The 16,871-nt window shown below is 36.7% G+C and overlaps 2 protein-coding genes across 3 annotated transcripts; one reads left to right on the top strand and one right to left on the bottom strand.

The window, feature by feature from the left end:
* Positions 1-177: 177 nt before the first annotated feature.
* On the bottom strand, positions 178-11,886 carry LOC107839772. Its single transcript, XM_016683402.2, has 14 exons — positions 11,500-11,886; positions 11,326-11,410; positions 8,763-8,802; positions 8,422-8,670; positions 8,079-8,178; positions 7,906-7,980; positions 6,678-6,776; positions 5,599-5,715; positions 5,400-5,515; positions 5,206-5,305; positions 4,577-4,935; positions 2,640-4,386; positions 1,591-1,728; positions 178-1,458 (listed from the first exon to the last, which is right to left on the bottom strand). The coding sequence occupies exons 1-14, from the start codon at positions 11,629-11,631 to the stop codon at positions 574-576; spliced, it is 4,242 nt and encodes a 1,413-aa protein (XP_016538888.1). The 5' UTR covers positions 11,632-11,886; the 3' UTR covers positions 178-573.
* A 1,262-nt stretch (positions 11,887-13,148) lies between these two features.
* LOC107839773 (MLO-like protein 13) lies at positions 13,149-16,863 on the top strand. 2 transcript variants are annotated; one of them, XM_016683403.2, is made up of 14 exons: positions 13,149-13,363; positions 13,459-13,516; positions 13,603-13,802; positions 13,922-14,038; positions 14,615-14,672; positions 14,813-14,889; positions 15,222-15,296; positions 15,406-15,494; positions 15,606-15,655; positions 15,792-15,832; positions 15,922-16,131; positions 16,227-16,294; positions 16,390-16,450; positions 16,550-16,863. In XM_016683403.2, exons 1-14 carry the CDS (start codon positions 13,247-13,249, stop codon positions 16,769-16,771), a joined length of 1,443 nt encoding a protein of 480 aa, XP_016538889.1. In that variant the 5' UTR covers positions 13,149-13,246; the 3' UTR covers positions 16,772-16,863. The 2 variants fall into 2 exon arrangements, with proteins under 2 accessions (XP_016538889.1, XP_047250757.1); XM_047394801.1 differs by lacking the exons at positions 16,390-16,450; positions 16,550-16,863 and having other exon boundaries at positions 13,202-13,363; positions 16,227-16,298.
* The last annotated feature ends 8 nt before the right edge of the window (positions 16,864-16,871 follow it).

Consider the following 16,871-nt stretch of genomic DNA (forward strand, 5'->3'; position numbering starts at 1 on the left):
ATTCATAAACTCGAAATCTGGAGGTCAACTTGAATACCACGAAAAAGGCAGTGAAAGGCTGAAGTGTATCCCAACTCCCAGAACAAAGTGACAACTCACAAACATGTTTATCCCCTAAGAATTTGAACCAAATCAAACTTGAGTCCATCCAAGAAAAAGACACAGGAAAAAGGAAGCTGCGGCACAAAATAATGAGGGGTATAATCAACAACAACATCATACCCAGTATATTCCTACAAAGTGGAGCCTAGAGATGAGGGGTATAATAAAATTACAAAAAAGCAAAAATGTTATAAAATCAAGGAAGACGGAGCACAACATAATGTGGATTGGCAAAATTCCACCAAATCAAAGAATAATGAACCCACAGGACAAACTAATATTAACATAACAAACCTAACACCTAAGATAACAATCCTATCAATGAACTCGCAGATTCAACTGCAGCACGTGTAGTGGTTTAAGCACGAGTATAGATATTCTACTCGAATATTAGAGATGTAAGGCAAGGAGTCCATACCACTCGTACGGCAGAGCATCTTCATGGAAAAGTGAGCATGCAGTTAGATCACGTCACGAAAAATCAATCATTAGAGGTTCATCGGGAACACTTGGTTTCTTATTATCTGGGGCAGGTGGTGGACCCGTGGCTGAAGTCGATGGAACAATTGCGCCAGCTGTAGTTGGTTCTACAGCAGCTGCTGTTGATGAGACCAAGGCCAGATAGTCTGACGACTTCTCATTCAATGCTGGTGCAGCAGACACAATTGCATCAGCAGCAACTGAAGCATCCGAGTTTGATGCTTGGGTTGTACTTGGTTCTGCAGGAGCGCCACCAGTTTCTGCTGCAGGTGCAGCACCAGTTTCTGCCGCGGGTACAGCACCAGTTTCTGCCGCGGGTGGTGCAGCGCCAGTTTCTGATGCGGGTGGTGCAGCGCCAGTTTCTGATGCAGGCGCAGCGCCAGTTTCAGTGCCAGTTTCTGATGCAGGTGCAGCGCCAGTTTCAGTGCCAGTCTCTGACGTAGGTGCAGCACCAGAGTGTGACGCAGGTGGATTACTTGATTCTGGTGTAGTGAAAGTCCCATTTTCTGATTTAGAAGGAACACCTGATTCTGATGTTGCAGCTGTATTGCTTCCAGCAGGAACAGAACCAATTGGTGCTATTGACTTAGATCCTTCCAGAAGTAGTGGTTTGCCAGGTTGTGGCAAAGCCTGCTTCCCCAAAAGAGGTTTGGCTTGACCAGGATTAGGACCATATAGAGATGCCATACCGGGTGGCAATATTTCGATTGGCGGCTTCTTTGCTGCATCTGCCAAACTTGTGAGCCTAGGCCCCTCGAGAGAGGCCAGAAATGCAGCTGCAGCATCAGTTTTCATTGATGGAGTGTGTTCCATCTCCTTCTGCAACGCTTTGTTCCATGCCTGGACCAAGGTTCTCATTGAAGGTCGCCCATGAGCCTGGGAAAAATGAGAATAAGTAACAAAAACTAAATCAAGAGATCGAATCTAAAGCAGAAGATGGAGACAATTAATTTAAGCACCAACACATAAATCAAACACAAATCCAACATTTAAAAAATGAAATTTTACATGTGCATGTAGTACAGCCTCAGCAAGCATCCCAGTTTCTTGCCATGCTTTCTCCATAAGTACATTGTCTCCCAAAAGTGCAGCTGCAAATGCAGCCTCCCGTCCCGCACCAACTGATATCATGTTGTTTACCAAGTTCTGCAAAAGATTTATTTGTCACTCTATTAGGAAATTTGCTCTCTTAAAATCATTTAGTAAATACACACTGAATCCTGTCATGCAAACTAATCCAATCGACCTCAAATTTCACAAGGAACTCCTATCATGTGCAGAGTCAAATGAACTGAGGGAGACAGAGTACGCTAGAAGCAGAAAAACTGAACGACCCTTTGAATTCAACTGCTTTCTATATTCCTTTAGACCAAAAAGAAAGGGAAAATAATATAATGTAGAAATGTAAAACAATGGTTAATCTTTTTTTTGAGAAAGAAAATCAATGGTTAATCTTCTCAGTTAAATTAATGTAAATCTGATGGTGTATAAGATAAATTCAGACTTGGGAAGATTATTATCAAGGGAAAAGGTATAAAGGGGCCAAGAGCCAGCTAGCAAGATTCAAATGTATATGAAGATCTGAAACAAAAGCAGAAAAGAAGCAGGTGACATGCTCGATGTGCACAGTTGAGAGTTCAAGCTGCCAGAAGCTGATGTTGTTCACAATCAAGCTATTCTTTTGCCAACTCTACTGTCCAGTTTTGATCTGGTTAGTTGGGACACACTTATGCCACTGCCCAGAATTGAAGTACTATCTATGGTCCAGTGTTGGTCAATGGATAGGTCACATTTTAGTTATACATATGGTAGCTCATTCATGATTCACTTAGCTAATTTTAGACCTCCTTGCCAAGTTAGGACACTCAATAAGTTCCAACTTAGTCGCAGCTTTTATGTCGTGCACCTCCTTTTATTGCCACATTGTAAAGGCTTTATGTGAGAAGATCAATAAAATGAGCTAAAAGGTACCCTGCCTAGTAGATTTACTTAAAAAAGAAAAGTTGTGTCAATAAAACGAATTGGAAACAAAATCAGAAACAAAGCAAGTGACATACACTGAGTCGTGTTAACTCCCCATGATTTGCAAGCCGTAAAGCAACACCTCTTAATTCCTGACCTCGTAGAGCCCCCTTAATAGAACCAGCAGCAGCTAGTCTTTTAAGAGCTTCACGAGCAATATCAGCTTGTGCTGTAGCATCTGCAGCATCAATGAGTTCCATAAACTCCTTCGCAAATTTAACTACTCCTTGAACAGCTTCAACAACATTTTCCTTCTTCTTCGTCATGTTCATAAGATCGTTCAGATCTAATCCAACAGTTTCTTGCCCAATATCTCTGCTGTTGCTCATTGTTAGAAGGCACTGAAGTGCTCTTTTCAAATCGTTGCTCTGCAAGGCCAGATCAAACTCTAATCTCTTAGATATTCCAGGTAAATGAAGTGCTTCAGTAGCATAACCCATCCCAAGCATAAATTGCGCTAAATCATCGTGGTGTTCTCTGCCAAGTCGACTGGCCCATTTAACAGCACTTACAGCATCTCCATAAGCTGCCAAACATCGGCAACGGATACCAGGATGGCTAAGGGATATTGCATGAGCACACATGTATCGATCAATTAGCCAAAGAACACCATCTCGAACACCTACAATAACAAGAGGTCCAACTGGACGTGTTTGCTCTGCAGGAAAACGAGTGACAGCTACTGCAACCCCACCACCACCAACTGCCACCTCATTAGCTTTACGAGTTTCCATCTCCTTGAGTACATTCGATGCATCGCTATCAACTTTTGACTGTCTAGGTAATGACAGAAATGGAGGAATAGAGGGTGCATGCTGAAAAGAAGCCAACCGCACAACTTGTAGCATTGGGGGTCTCAAAGCTATCCTCTCTTGTGGATTTGTTTGTTGATTGTCGACTGTTATCAGGGCTAATTCTCCATGTTCGGCAATAGCTCTTGACTGTGCCTCTTTAAGTTTCATTTCCTCTTTCCTCCGTTTTGTTTCTAAGTCGATAGACGCAACCCCAGCATCCACAAAAACACACTCAACGGTAGTAGGTGTGGCAACAAATAACTGCCTTCGCTGCCAAACTGCTCCAGTGGCATAAGGAATTGCAACGTCCCCCAAATATCTAAACTGTGGACGCAAGGAACATATCACAATGTGCTGTGGATAACCAAAAGCACAGTACTCAACTGTTTGATCCCATGCCGTCCAATCTGGTTGAGGTATAAGACTACCCACTGGTTGAAATGTTTCCCAGCTGTATAATTGGAAGTTCTGAGGTGCTGCTTCAGCTGCAGATTTTTGAGAACCATCTTCCATAGTGCTAAATGAAGATACAGAACTACCTCCATAGCCTGATAATGGCATAGATTGGATTGTTGAAATTTCTGTAGCAGCAGCAGCACTAACCCTTCGAGAAGTTCGATAGGCCACACCAAGTAATGCTCCTCCATGCAAGCCAATAACTGGTTCACTCCGGCTTCCTACCGACTTCATTAATACATTTGATGTCCCGTCATCCAGCAATATACGAACTTGAACAGTAGCAGAAGAAGCAGCAGAAGCAGCAGCAGCTGCTGCCTGTGCTGCAGCTGCAGCAGCTTCCTTCGCCTTTCTAGATGAACCTTTTGGAATAATAGGAATTCTAGGAGCAAGTGCAGATTCCAACAAAGCAAACCTATCTCGACAAGTATCCCAAGCCAAAAGCCTTGCACTTCCAGAATCAACAACTGACCAATCACTGACTTTGTAGATACAGAAGTAAGGAATATCCGGCCATACAATTGCCAGATACCTGCAAAACATTACTGATCAAAACCTTGTAAAACAGGCCAGTACAACTTAAAAAAAAAAAAAAGCATAATAGAGACAACGGATGAGGCTTTTAACAATATGAGGCAATAAGATGAATCAAGACAATGTTGAAGATACTAGATGCCAGCTGCTACACTAAACTTGATGTCTATGAAGTATGAACCACTTACTTCCCAGAACTGCTGACAGAAAGAACTGAGTATGAATCGTGTGGAGCTGGAGTAGTAATATGCTTTTTGGTTTGTTTGACCTGGAGTTGTTCAGGAATCTCTCCTCTGAACCTTCCTGTGTCACTCAAAGATCCGTTACTTCCGAGTGCTGGAGCAGTGGTGTTAGATAACTGAAACTGCAACAGCTTCAATTCCCTTTCAACTACAAAGACAGCAGTATGTTCACGACTTTCTGTTGGTGTTGGCAGTACTGCTACAGGAGGAAGAGATTTCTGATCAAATTCACACAGAATAATGCCAATATTGGTTCCAGTGGCTACCAGGTGTGGCTGTAAAGGGTGTGCACACATGGAATAAACCTAAAAGGCCAGAGAGAAAAACATAAAAAATTTGTAGTCAAGTCATCTTCAAAATAAATAATCAGATGCTTTCCCATATAGAATCTTAAGCCCATAAGAAATGGAGTGCGTAAGCAATCCTCAAAATTGAATAGTAGAAGAAACTAGTATGAATTCTTCTACAGAAAAGATACTATAAAATTCACTTTCCCACAAAAGCGAAACTTTAGACAGGATATACAGCAAGAAAAATGTTAAGAAAAACCACATTGTTTATTCTAGTAGTTTCACCTTCAACTTCTTGTGAGAGACAAGTAATTGTGGAGGAACTAGTGCAGAAAGTTCACATAATGGTCTTGTAAGAGCAGAATAGGTGGGATGCTCGACAGCCCTGCAAGGTTACAACAGAATATCATGTTCTGACCAAAGAGGGAAAACTTCATGCAGTGTTAATAAACCAAGGGAGGCGTGTGAAGAATGCCTACCATATATGGGAATCTTTGACACACGTCAAGATATCGAGGTTGGGAGCTCGTGGGTGGCACCATGATGCTACACTATGACAAGCTAGTTTTGGAACAGGTTTTATTCGACGCAGTTCCTGCAATTGGGTTGAGATTATTATTATCAGAATTATATCCGCTAGTGCTTAAAGCAACAAATCCAAGAGATCTAGTACCAGACCTTAAAGGAGACAGTGTCCCAGATTGCTAATGTTTTATCAGCACCAATAGTAATGAGCTGTGGTGCATTACCAATCACTCTGGAGAGCTCTACAGCAATAACGCCACCATCATGCGCCTATAAAGTATAAAATTGGAAGGTCAAGAAAAGCTTCAAGGATCCGATAAAAAGCATGCAAGGACTGCAATTCAATCAACTTTCATCTATCATTGATTTTCCAGATGCAATCCATGCAAAAGGACCAAGTGACTAATAATGAAATGGAAAATAACAGGATAATTTTTTTTTTTTTGAAAGATTGAATTTTGTATCACTTTTATACAAAATAACAGAATAAATTTTTGAAATATGAAACTACTATGAATGCTATGAAAGATAAAGACTTCTGATAAAAAGCTGCTTTTGTGTTAAAAGAGGCAGGGTTGGGCACCAGGAGGCCGGTCTCTCTATTCGACTCTTTAAAACTTTTAATACTCTTGTATCTTTTTAATTAATTTTGTTTGGAAAAAGTAATAAATTCTATTAACGTTGGGGCAAGAAATACCCATATACAAGAAGTATACCAGAAAATAGTAATATGTTAGTGTTCTTTTTTTTTTCGAAGTGGAATAATTGTATTCCAAACTAACCTTAATTCCAAATATAGAAAAAAACGGGTGGTCAACATGAACAACTACTAATCAGGAAACATGAGGAATAAATAAGAACTTTACATATTTTAACCAATAGACCACACTGGACATTTACCATCATGATCATTCCTGTTTGAAAGTTGACATGTGACAATGCATTCAAAAGACAGTTTTGAAACAAATAAAAGAACTAGGTTTCTTTATGCTTCCTTCTCGTGTCCCGGGGGGGGGGTCGGGTCTCCACATCTAATACTATGAACTACAAGCTGGTAAATGAATACATTTATATCAAATGGAACACCAGCCCCGTTTATTTGGTCTATTCTTCCACAGACTGAATTGATCTCATGTTTTGATTTTAGCAACGGCAATTGAAAATCTTACTTGGTGAAATTAAATTCCAGTAGAAAATAAAAGGATAAGAAAACTAAAGGAACAAGAACATACCTTTAAGCTTAGCTTAGGAACAAGCTCTCTTGAATCAAGAGCATTGTCGGCACTCCAAAGTACAAGCAATCCATCACTACCACCAGAAACTAGAAGAGACTGCACATACATGATAGCAAAGGAAATTGCAATGAGATATCAAACAGAAAATATTAGAAGTATGACAGTCCTTAATTATACAACACAGAATTGTCACTTCCAGCAGTTCTGTTTACAGTAACAAATCTCAGAGTAAGATTTCAATATTCTTCGTACTAACAATTCGTTTTGTTTTTCTTAATTTACACGAGACATTCAGATGCTGAAGGGATGGAGAGCAAGCATATATACAAATGTAATCCAGGTTCATTTTAAAATGTATTAACTGCAAAGTTAACTAGGTACAGATGTTTCTCTTTTTTCCCTTACTTCTCTCTGACAGAGCAACCAACATACATTGTCCTAACAGATTATTTGTTTCATTTAAGATTGTTCTATCCGATAGTAAATGAATTACCTAGGCAAGAAATACTCAGAAGAACCTGAGTCCACTTCTACTGAAATGTGTGAACCAACACAGCTAAAAGTTTAAGTTGTTCCTCGTCAACAAAAAATGCTTAAGTTGTTGGATAGAGGACATCCTTCTTCCAGTTGAAGTACAACTTCATTGTAGACTTAAATTTTCTTTAAGCTCTCTGGGTTAAATCATGGAAACGTACTTTACACAATCAAGATCTATTATTGTTTTTCTGGGTCGTGACAAGCCTCAAGTCTAAAAGAGTGATGTTATTCTCACTCTCTTTTGGCTGATTCCTCTGCACAAAGAAGATAAATGCAAACAAATTGCAAGTTTACTTATACAAAAGCTGCACTATATTTTGGCCTTAGTACCATCTCTTTCTCGAAAGACATATCTCAATATCTCTGAGAAGACAGAAGAGAGGAGGAAAATTTTCAGAGCACACCAAAAAAAGGAAACCCGCTTAACCAAAACTAACAACCCTTTTCTAATCAACTTCAAATACTCTTCTTTTTCCCAAAATTCCATTAAATCATGTCCAAACAACCTAAACTCCATATAGACAAGTATAATCAAGGACATAATTTTGAAACACCGCCTATATCTTGAATTATAAATGGAGACGCTAGGCTCTGGGATAAAAAAGTTGTCCTAAAAAAATATTAAGTCCTACATAGTGTAAGGTGATAAAAAAGTGATTTAAGTATCCATTGGAAGCATAACAAGTACCTCGCCAGAAGCAGCCATGAAATTCATCAAACAAGAAATAGCTCCCTTATGACCTCCTGTGTATCTTCGTGCAAGCTGCAGAGAAGAAGTGCTGGAGTTAATGTACTCGTTTGAACAATGAATGGAACAAATATCAGAAAGAACTTTACAAACCAAATATTCTAAAATGAGACCTTCCATGTAATCATTGAAAGAACTCTAATTACACCATCTGATCCTCCAAAAGCCACAAGAGGGCCATCAACAGCAGTTGTTTTAGACAGGAACACCATACTGCAAGAGATTCAAAAGAACAAGCAAATTAAGATGCTCTAACTTGACTGGTATTTGGCACACTGATTCAATCAAATAGTAGCCTAGAAAACTTAATTTCCCAGGAAATGATAGCCGAAAGAAATAGTTGCAAAAAGATTGTTTAACTTTTGGGCAGATCCAAAACGATTAGATTTGTTAAGAACCATAAAAGTCCAAAAGGCTGGATAACACTAAAAAGAAATTGATGGATTTAAGACTTGCCATAGAAGTGATCTGTTGTCAAGCTCCTGCTTCGGTACATCACGACCACGCATCGTCACCAAGTCTAAAAAAATAGCTTTGTTCTCACAACAAATAACAAGAAAATGGCGCCCTTTGGTTGACGCAGCAGGAGAAGTAAAAGTTGAAGTGACATGACCAGCAGCTGCTGGAGACTCAGCAGCAGCAGACTGATTACGCCAGAGCTGCCAAAAGCGTACATCATCATCGTAAAAGCTAACCTGCTTTACACTTGAACCATGCACCAGAATGGCATAGTAAGATTCAATAAAGACACCAAGGAAGCTAGAAAAATATGAATGCCCAAGGTAAGCATCAATTACCTCCCACCTCGTATGGCTTCTGTAGGTTTCCCTCTAGGTTCTGGATACAAACATAAAGAGAAGTTTGAAAAGATAAATGACTAAACAGCATGATATTATAAAGGACTACTCTTTTGAAAATGTATCATGCAATATAACTCACAAACATGAATAAAGTGAGGCAATGTGCAAGAAAATAAATAAATTATGGACTCCTATAGGGTCAGTTATCCACTGGCCACAACCCACATTGCGCCATAATCAATCAATAATTTGGTCAATACTGTGAGTCAAATCTCACTGATTTACTCCAACCTTAAAAGCTCAGATTCATAGAGTGATTATACATTTAACCAGCACCACTAACCCAAGCCACTAGAATTTAGAATCTAAACTTTATCATTAAGAATTTAGAATCTCAACACAACATCCGATAGGAAATTTAAACAATAGCATCACCAGCTCATACCCCTCCTCACCAGTCAAATGTTGTAGGATGAGAGTACTCATTTACAACAGCAACCACTCCTTATGAACATAACCTCTAGTGTATATCAGTTCATGCCAAAGGATATCAAGTTCTATTACTTTGGACGTCAGTACCTTTCATAAGGCCTCCTCCTAGTTCCCACTTAAATAATATGATACATATCACCTCTTAAAGAAAATCATACATCACTCTCTCAATAGTCAAAGCAACTTTCTCAAGAATCTTGAATTCTCACACGTTCAAGAGATTTCAATTATGACAAGAATGTTGTTTTCTTCACACGACACCCCCCACCCTTTTTCTGGCTATCGATCTTCCAAAAGTACTATTAATATCATAAAGCCGTATGTCAAATTACTCCCATGGTACATCAATCAATCAACTATGCCTCAACATCAAAATAACTGGGGTCCGAGCAGTTGGCTATATGAATATCTATGTATTCGTTCTGTTCTTATCAATATTGAAAAGATTATCATAGTTAGCCTATTTTATGCTGATTGTCAACCTACCGAATCGAGACTGGCTATACCTTGTGAAGTCACCTGGCTGAAAAACTTGCAAGGCATTAATAAAAACTAAGAAGGGAGAGAAAGAGAGGTGCTTGCACACACACACACACATAGAGATAGATTGAAGATGATACTCCCAATGCAAACGCTACTGCTATGAGGACAATGCAAATGAACCATTGAAACGGCAAATCTTAATCTAATCATCATTCCCTCTATGAGAAGGCCAGACTAAGGTTTCTCCACTTAGGGGTTGTTTGGTTGGAAATAAGTTATCCCGGAATTAGTTATCCCATCCTCAAGTTGGGATAAAAATAACGCTATAATTCCGGGATAACTAATCCCGACATGAGTGATCCCATGCATTTTATCCCAACCAACCATGGGATAAGCTCATCCTAAAATTAATCCCGGGATTAGTTATTCCTTATCCCGTGTACCAAACGAGCCCATACTGTATAATATAAAGGTCGGCAAGGAGTTGTAACACGTGGAACTGAGCATGTGAAAAGATTCCTCCCTTAAATATATATAACCAGTCAAACGAACTTGAACAAAAAAAGTGTACAAACGAATTGAACTGAGCTCAGAGAATTTTTGTAAATTCTTGGATAGTATGAACTTCTTCGGAGGTAGTGGTATGGACTGCATACATTTTACCCTCCCCAGACCCCACTATGTGGGTATACACTGCGTATGTTGTTGTTGTTGTCTAGGATAGTATGAACGCCAATAATTAGTCGAGAGGCGCGCAAGCTGGTTCAGCCATTACAATTATAAAAAAGGAGATGTTTTTAATGCCGATAATCTAATTGATCTCCTTTATAGAGTGTGCTATGCCCAGGAACCTGGCAATGTTAATCTCAAGAGAAATATCATGTTCTAGTGTATTTGCATCTCGCAAGGGGCAAGCTCGACCTGAGTTTCCCTACATATCCAAAATACAAGGAACTAAAATATGCCCAAATTTCATCCATCGCCATTGCTTACTCTTAGTAAAGTGTTACACCTGAAACTTTAGTACAGATGTTCGAGATTTGACTTAAGGTGTGTGTGACACTCAACCTATCAAGAAAAAGTCTATTTGACACTCCGTCAAAAAACAACTGAATCAAAAATGAACTATTAAATTCTCTAATTAGAGTGTGAATCCTCTCACTCCTGTACAGACTACCTTCAATTATTTTTTCTTTTTCTACTAGTATTATTTTAGCTTTTCCACTACTTCGGATCATGCAAGTTGCTATGAGTAATGTTATAGCAATAATAAACTAAAGTCACCAATTCGGTTACTATCACTACCCACTTCCCAGTTCCCAATTCCTAAGTCATTATACAATCTGCAGCATATCTGCATAACAATGAGTTCACCAATTAAGTTATACAATCATTGACACGACAATCCAAATTCTACCAATTTTAGCTTACTATAGAGTCAAGTTAAGCTGACCGTCAGCAAAAAATGAATCAATTTAAGAAGCTGCACATACCCGACCCCAATAGTTCGCGATTGAAACATAGTAGTACATATTGTTGATGCTACTGACATGCCAATCTAACCAAAATTAATAAGCACAGTTACCTGATTCACCCTCGGCAAGCTTTTCCAGTTTAGCACCAACCAATCGCCGCTCATCAACACCACCAGGTTTCAGTTCATAAATAATCTAGCAACAAATTTTAGATTTATCAATCAATTCAACAAACATAAAAGCAGAAATAGCGAAAAAACTTTTAACGAGAAGAGAACAAAAACCTGTCGGTGCTCCCAATTCCAAACGGAGACATGATCGGATGCATCAGCGGTAACAAGCCAAGGATGCGTTGGATGCATCTGAATCTTCACGATCTTGTCATTTGTAGGGCGAAAAGCCCTTAGACGCAGCATATTTCAACTGTTCCGGCGAAATGCAAAGCAATAGAGAGATGGATCTGGCTATATTTACAGATCTTCTTCCGGCGGGTGGTGGTGGTGGTTGGAGTTCAGCCGGTTCGGTGAAAATGAAGAAGTATATCTGGTTTAGAAAGCCGGATTAAAAGATGGCTTGGACCGGCGAGCGAGAAAGGAGATGATGTGTAATTAAAAAGAAAAAAAGTATCATACGTTTAACTCTGGTCCCGTGTTATTAAAAGTTTGAAATAAAACCTTATGTAAATGTTAGTATTTGGATTTACATAGATGTAGTTAGATGGTTTGATTTACACCTGAGAGGATCATAATTTTTTTTTTATATATATATATATAATTTATGGATGATTTAGTAATGAAAAGTTTTTTATCTATCGCTCGTTATTAGTATAGATATTAAAATTTGATTAATTTGTAAATATGTATAAATATTTATTTAATAGAAAATTGCTATCTAATAGGATTTGCCCATTATGAAGATATAAAATCGAGAATTTTAATAAAGAGAAATAGTTTGTTATAAGTTAGTTAACATTTATAGAAGAAGTATTATTAAAGTAATTTAATCTCCGTATTGTTATTTTATGCTTTATGATGTATAAATAAATCTCATAAAACTGTCATATTAGTTAGGCATCATTTGGTACATCAAATGGGATAAATATGAATATCTCATGAGATTATTTTCTCCACTCTGTAGTAACCTATCCTTTTTAATATAAATGATGAAATATAGTCTCAAAACTAATTAAGATCTCATGCCAAGTGTGAGATGGTGTTAAATTTAAACTTTATTCCAATATTATTTTTCTTATTCGATATATCAAAGCACACCCAAAAAAAAAAAAATATATGCTAGTAACTTTTATAATTGCAGTACATTTGGCTAATTCATGTTAACGTGGATATACAAATTTGCCCTGCTTTGTTAGAAAAATCCTCAATTTTTAATAATGATATCATTATTGTATTCTTTGTTTGTTTACTTTTTGAAATAGGTATCTATCATTTACTAAAAATCCTACATGTGTTATTCATGTCACAAGTTATAATTAATCTATTAATTTTATGCTCAATCTATTTATTTTAAGCAAATCAAAGGTGTCATTTCGACAATGTTCTGAAACTTTTTCTAGTGAAGTAGTAGTATTATTTTAGAAAGATTTGTTGCAAGAGCAAAAACTATGTTTTACACACTTTGCGATTTTAATTCTCTTTACAAAACTTGTGAAAATTTAATTAATCAAATAGTAAGTTTTTGGAGAACTGACAAAACAGATTCCTCCGATTTAAATTATTAAACTCTCAGATTTATAATAAGATTTTTTTAATTTTATATTTTGGTTAATAAAGTAGACGGTTTGAAATTAAGAGGAAAAAATCATATGCATGAAAAAGATTCAAAAGAGACGAGAAGAGAGAAAAACATTTGTTCTTTGCTTGGTGATCGATCACCTTTAATTTCCTTCCCTGACACATATGCTTTGCTCTAGCTTCAAACATGTCCACAGTACAATTTCTCCATACTTTTCCTTTATAATAATGAACTTGCAAATGCCTTTAATTCATCAAAGGCATGCATTAAGGTCTAAAAATGGCGGAACAGTCTGAGTCTCTGGAGTATACACCAACATGGGTGGTTGCTGTTGTCTGCTTCATCATCGTTCTCATTTCACTTTTTGCTGAACGTGGCCTTCATCGTCTTGGAAAGGTTAAGTGTTTCTCATTTCATTGTTCTCTTCGATTTAATTTGTTACACTATACATTTTCAAATAGACCTTGGTTATATCATATTGTTGCATACAGTTCTTTCGGGAAAAGAATCAAGATGCCCTATACGAGGCCCTGCAGAAATTAAAAGAAGGTTTGACACAATAATCTGCATTTTCGTCACAAAATTTTCAGAAATTGAAAATTCATTTTAAATATATTTTGGTATTGAATTTGCAGAATTGATGCTTTTGGGATTTATTTCATTACTATTGACGGTGTCTCAAGGAGCAATAAGCAAAATATGCATTCCTGAAAATATAGCAAAGATAATGCTTCCATGCAAGCTCAAAGAACTATCTGGCAATTCTAGTCATCTGATCACCGGGAGGCACCTTTTAGCCGGATCTGGTGGTGCAGATCATTGTAGCCGTCATGAGGTACCATATGTTATAATATTGTTATTTAAATTATAAATTTGAAAAGAAAAGTTCATTAATTTGAATAATGCAGATGGAGTGATTAATACTTTTCAATCTTATTGATCTTGTTTGTGTAGGGACAAACTCCCCTATTATCCTTGGAGGCATTGCATCAACTGCACATTTTCATATTTGTATTGGCAGTCACACATGTGATCTTCTGTGCCACCACCATGGTTCTTGGAGGGGCTAAGGTACCCTTTTGAAAGAAAATAATTAAGAAGTAATTCTTTTCCCTAATTTCCTGAGAAAAACATAGTGAAAATACATCTATATCAACTCACAGTACTAAAAAAACGTGAACTTCTGATTATTCCGATAAAAATTGGCTTGTTGTGAAGGGATTTTCAACAAAAATTCTGTCTGAAATGTTGCATATAGTAAAGATAATACACAAACCAATTACATTTGACACGATTAAATGGTTTAATGAAATAAAATACTTAGCTTACTAAGAACTAATATGGTTAAGTAATAGCAGTATATATATGTGCAAACAAAAATCATGCATTTATTGATTTGATGTAAGCAGATGGTCCTCTTAAATTTTTGTCCATGATAACTAAGAGTAGCTTAGCATATGAAGTCTCATTAAACAAAATTATGTTCGTGAATCATGACCTTAATTATGTTAGTGTTGACCTTTTATTCTTCAACATACTTACTTGTAATTGGTAACATCTTTTCCTTGTCACTAACAATTACATTAGTGTTCTCCATGAAATGTACAATGTACTACTTAACACTTGATATTTCCTTTGCTTAAATAGATACAACAATGGAGACACTGGGAGAACTCAATTCAAAAGGAATCAAGACCACATCATGGTAGAATTATACTACTAATAGTTATTGTTTATTATTTGTTCATATACTTTTGTCTTAAATTTTTAATTGAGTCGATTAATAATTTTTCTGAAAATTTTAACAAATTATTATTAGCATGATATTCTTTTATATGTGTGTAGTGCATATACTCCATCTTCAATCATTCATGGATAGAGCTGGTAGACGTTGGAGGAAGTACGCTCCCGTGAGTTGGACGGTAAGATTTTCTAAAAATATTTTATTTTTAAGATCGATAATAATTTTAGAAAAATAGGTACTATTTTTCTAAAAATATTTTAGTATTAAAAACCAATAATAATAATAATAATATCTACTTGCGGCAATTAAGTTAACACTTAACAGTTGAAACAATTTTGAAGGAAAATTACTTATGTCCGCAAGTGAGAAACGTCAGTTTTCCACTTTGGATAGAAAATATTTTCTGAAAACTAAACACCAAAAAATGATGTATTTATCAAAAAGTACGAACTCAAAAGACAAAATAGGAAAAAAGTGAGAGTTAACAATTTTCATGTGTATAAATAATAGGTTGCATTTTTCAAACAATTCTATGGTTCAGTAACAAAGTCAGACTATGTTGTCTTGCGGACTGGATTTATCAGGGTAAGCAGTACTTAATTATTTCCATTTATCTTTCGTTAATAATTACTTTGTGTCAATTCTATGATTTTGTGGAATTGCATTACTTTTTATTTTATGTATGATAATATAGGAACATTGTCCAACCAATCCTAAGTTTAATTTTCACAAATATATGTTGCGGACACTGGAGCATGATTTTAAAAGGATTGTTGGAATCAGGTAAATCAACATTCATATACTAAATTACTAATAAAAGATAGGATAGTAACTTGATAATTTAGATTCAGTTATGTTTAATCAAGCTAAATTTTGGATAATGATCTTGAACAGTTGGTACTTGTGGCTTTTTGTCGTTCTTTTTTTGTTGATCAACATTGCAGGTATTTTTTCTTTCCTAGTATATGAAATCTTACTCCTAATTTTGCTTATTTTTTCAATTTTTTTCTTTTATATATGTTTCACTTTTGAGCAATGAAATAGTAAATACTCCTATTAATGTATGGTTCAAATTTGCAGGATGGCACTCTTACTTTTGGCTATCATTTTTACCTCTAGTTGTAAGTGACCAATCGGGATAGACTACATGAATCACCACTGTCCATCTCGCTTCATTTAACGATTATACATTTTTACAAAATTTATGCAGCTACTACTTCTTGTGGGAACAAAATTGGAACACATAATAACAGAATTGGCTCAAGAGGTTGCAGAGAGGTCATCAATAGTAGATGAAACCACACCAGTTAGGCCCTCTGATGAGTTGTTTTGGTTTCACAGTCCAACTATTGTCCTTTACCTCATTCACTTCATTTTGTTCCAAAACTCCTTTGAGATTGCTTTCTTTGTCTGGATTTGGGTAACTTTTTTTCAACTCAACTTCATTCAATCACTTCTACTCTGTTTTGAGAGCTAACTAACATGAAGAACCCATGTTGATCGACAACTCTCTAGTGTACTTACGGATTCAAGTCATGCATCATGGAAGAATTGGGTTATATTATACCAAGACTAATCATTGGGTAAACTAAACTACTCAAAACCCGTAGAGATTTTGTTGTTCCTCAAGTAACAGTAGTAATTAGCTTTCCATGTAAACTTTGTGGTGAATTTACAGGGTGATTGTTCAAGTTCTTTGCAGTTACAGTACTTTGCCCTTATATGCTATTGTCACACAGGTAAATAGTTCTTGCACACCATGTCTTCAAAGAAAATAAGATAAAAATTCTAACCCACAATGATGAATCTTGACATGTACATATCTGACTTGCACGCAGATGGGAAGCAGATTCAAGCAGGGAATATTTGATCAGCATACAGTAGGACTTCTCAAGGAGTGGGCATCAGCTGGTAAAGCTGGTTCATCAACCCAAAATAGGATGGTCATGGAAACACTAGAAAGCATCTGTGTTTCTAAAAGATCTGCATCCAATGAAATTCAAGAAATTTCATCAACTGTTGAGCTTTCTTATCCAAACAAGCCTTGTCATACTACTTAATTGTACAGTTATTGGTGTTTCTGAGTGAAACGAATAAGGATGAACAATACATTATTCTTTTAAGAGTAAATATGGTCTTCTTTGCACTGGGAGGGATAAA

The sequence above is a fragment of the Capsicum annuum genome, chromosome 8 (assembly GCF_002878395.1).
Source record: "Capsicum annuum cultivar UCD-10X-F1 chromosome 8, UCD10Xv1.1, whole genome shotgun sequence".
Taxonomy (NCBI): domain Eukaryota; kingdom Viridiplantae; phylum Streptophyta; class Magnoliopsida; order Solanales; family Solanaceae; genus Capsicum; species Capsicum annuum.